Source organism: Eimeria necatrix, genomic scaffold, assembly GCF_000499385.1.
Source record: "Eimeria necatrix Houghton genomic scaffold, Enh_scaff248, whole genome shotgun sequence".
In the NCBI taxonomy this organism is placed as follows: Eukaryota; Apicomplexa; class Conoidasida; order Eucoccidiorida; family Eimeriidae; genus Eimeria; species Eimeria necatrix.
This window is the reverse complement of record NW_013655216.1, coordinates 9,264-11,019: the sequence shown is the minus strand read 5'-3', so window position 1 is coordinate 11,019 and position 1,756 is coordinate 9,264. Positions and strand designations below refer to the sequence as shown.

The 1,756-nt window shown below is 48.2% G+C and overlaps 1 protein-coding gene across 1 annotated transcript; it reads right to left on the bottom strand.

The window, feature by feature from the left end:
* Nucleotides 1–574: 574 nt before the first annotated feature.
* ENH_00033920 (OSJNBa0042D13.18 protein, related) lies at nt 575–1,381 on the bottom strand (the record flags this gene model as incomplete). The annotated part of the gene is made up of 1 exon (XM_013585007.1): nt 575–1,381. One exon carries the CDS (start codon nt 1,379–1,381, stop codon nt 575–577), a length of 807 nt encoding a protein of 268 aa, XP_013440461.1.
* Between the last annotated feature and the right edge of the window lie 375 nt (nt 1,382–1,756).

The window sequence follows — 1,756 nt, the reverse complement described above, 5'->3', positions numbered from 1 at the left end:
TGCGAATGCTCTAAGATTGGGGCTGCCGACAACGCCAGCACAGGTACGCGTCACATCCTCACCGGACCAGCACAGCAAGAGCAAGAAGAAATGACTTTATGAAAATATGGTTTTGAGAACTCGAGACCTCTACATTTGTAGAGGTTACGCGACCGATGCATCGGTAGTAGAGAATATTTTTAGAGCGCCCGAGTTGTGGGCAGTGCAGCATCGTAGACGCTGCAGAGAACGCAGTGTACTAGAAAGGGATGAGCAGCTGTTGAAGAAGGCCTGCAGGTTTCTGGCTCAGAGACTTAGACGCAAGACAGTGAGTACAGGATTCAACATACGCAGTAGTGTAAGCAGGCATCCCTCGCCAGTAGTAGTGCTTGCTCAGAGCCGTGAAGGTCTTCTTTTGGCTTCGATGACCGGCTGTCACATGGTCATGATGTGAGTGAAAGACATGCGTAAGGAACTCAGGGAATTGTGGGACACAGATTCGCCATAGTACATGAATACAAATATGCAAGTAAGGCGGCACATAGAGAAAGGTGACGTGACGATTGCGAAACCCTATCTGTGTAGCGTCTCCTGGTTATTTTGCAGGGACTTCGTACGGAGCGCGGAAAACAAGACACTTCGAGAAGGCTCGCGGCCATGTACTGAAATCGATTAAACGCTGTTTGAGCTGCTGCACCGTCTTTGTGTGAAGTTCTGTCCATCTGAAACGTGTAAGATCAACCAGAGGCCGCGAAACGTCTGCATAATCAGGTCTCATGAACATGCGACAGTAATTTACGGTGCCGAGGAACTGCCGCACTTGCGTTTCATTTTCCAGCACCTCTGGCCAGTGCCGGATAGCTTCGATTTTGTCTTCTGCAGGTTTGATGCCTTCGGCAGTGATGGTATAACCCAAATATGTGATTGCTTGCCTAACGAACTTGCATTTGCAGAATTTTGGGTAGAATTGGTTTTCCAGGAAAACGCTGAGAATCTGTCGCAGGAGGGAAACGTGTCCAAAGAGGTCGGAACTATAAGTAAGTACATCATCTAGGTACGCAATAACACGCTGTCCTAATAAAGGCTGTAGATAGGCATTACTGTTGGCCTGGAACGTAGCTGGAGCATCCTTAAGGCCAAAGCGCATAACTCGATATTCAAATAGCCCTAGAACGGAACGGAAAACCGTCTTCCAGCGGTCTTCCTTAGCCATACGTATTTGCTGGAATCCTGTTTCAAGGACCAAAGTGGAAAAGTACTTGGTGCCTCCCAGCATCTCCAGGATGGTTTGAATGGGAGGTAATGGAAAATCAGGAGCGACTGTAAGGGCATTCAGAGCCTGGTAATTAACAACCATACGCATCTTCCGCTCCCCGGAGCCATCATCACGCTTGTCGACCATTACCGTAGGAGAGCAGATAGGCGAATATGTTGGTCCGGTCCAACCACTGTCTGCTAATTTAGCTATTTCCTGTTTGTGGAATGTGAGCTGATCTGGGGTCATTCGGTAAATCGCGATTTCGCTGCAAATATTCCAGGTACAAGTAGGATATGGTGATCATGAGGGCGCTTCGGCGGTAACCCTTTAGGTAAGTTATCGGAGAAGACCGCTCGATACTCTTTCAACACATTGATAATCTCGAATGGAATAACTTGTGCCTCTGTCGAGTTTATCCACTCATCGAAGAGGGTGTGCTCGAGTTTTGCCGGAGTCCATGGAGACTCTACATCCCTGCCACTTGCTTAGCCAAAATGTCATACGCTTGCAGGAGTTCTA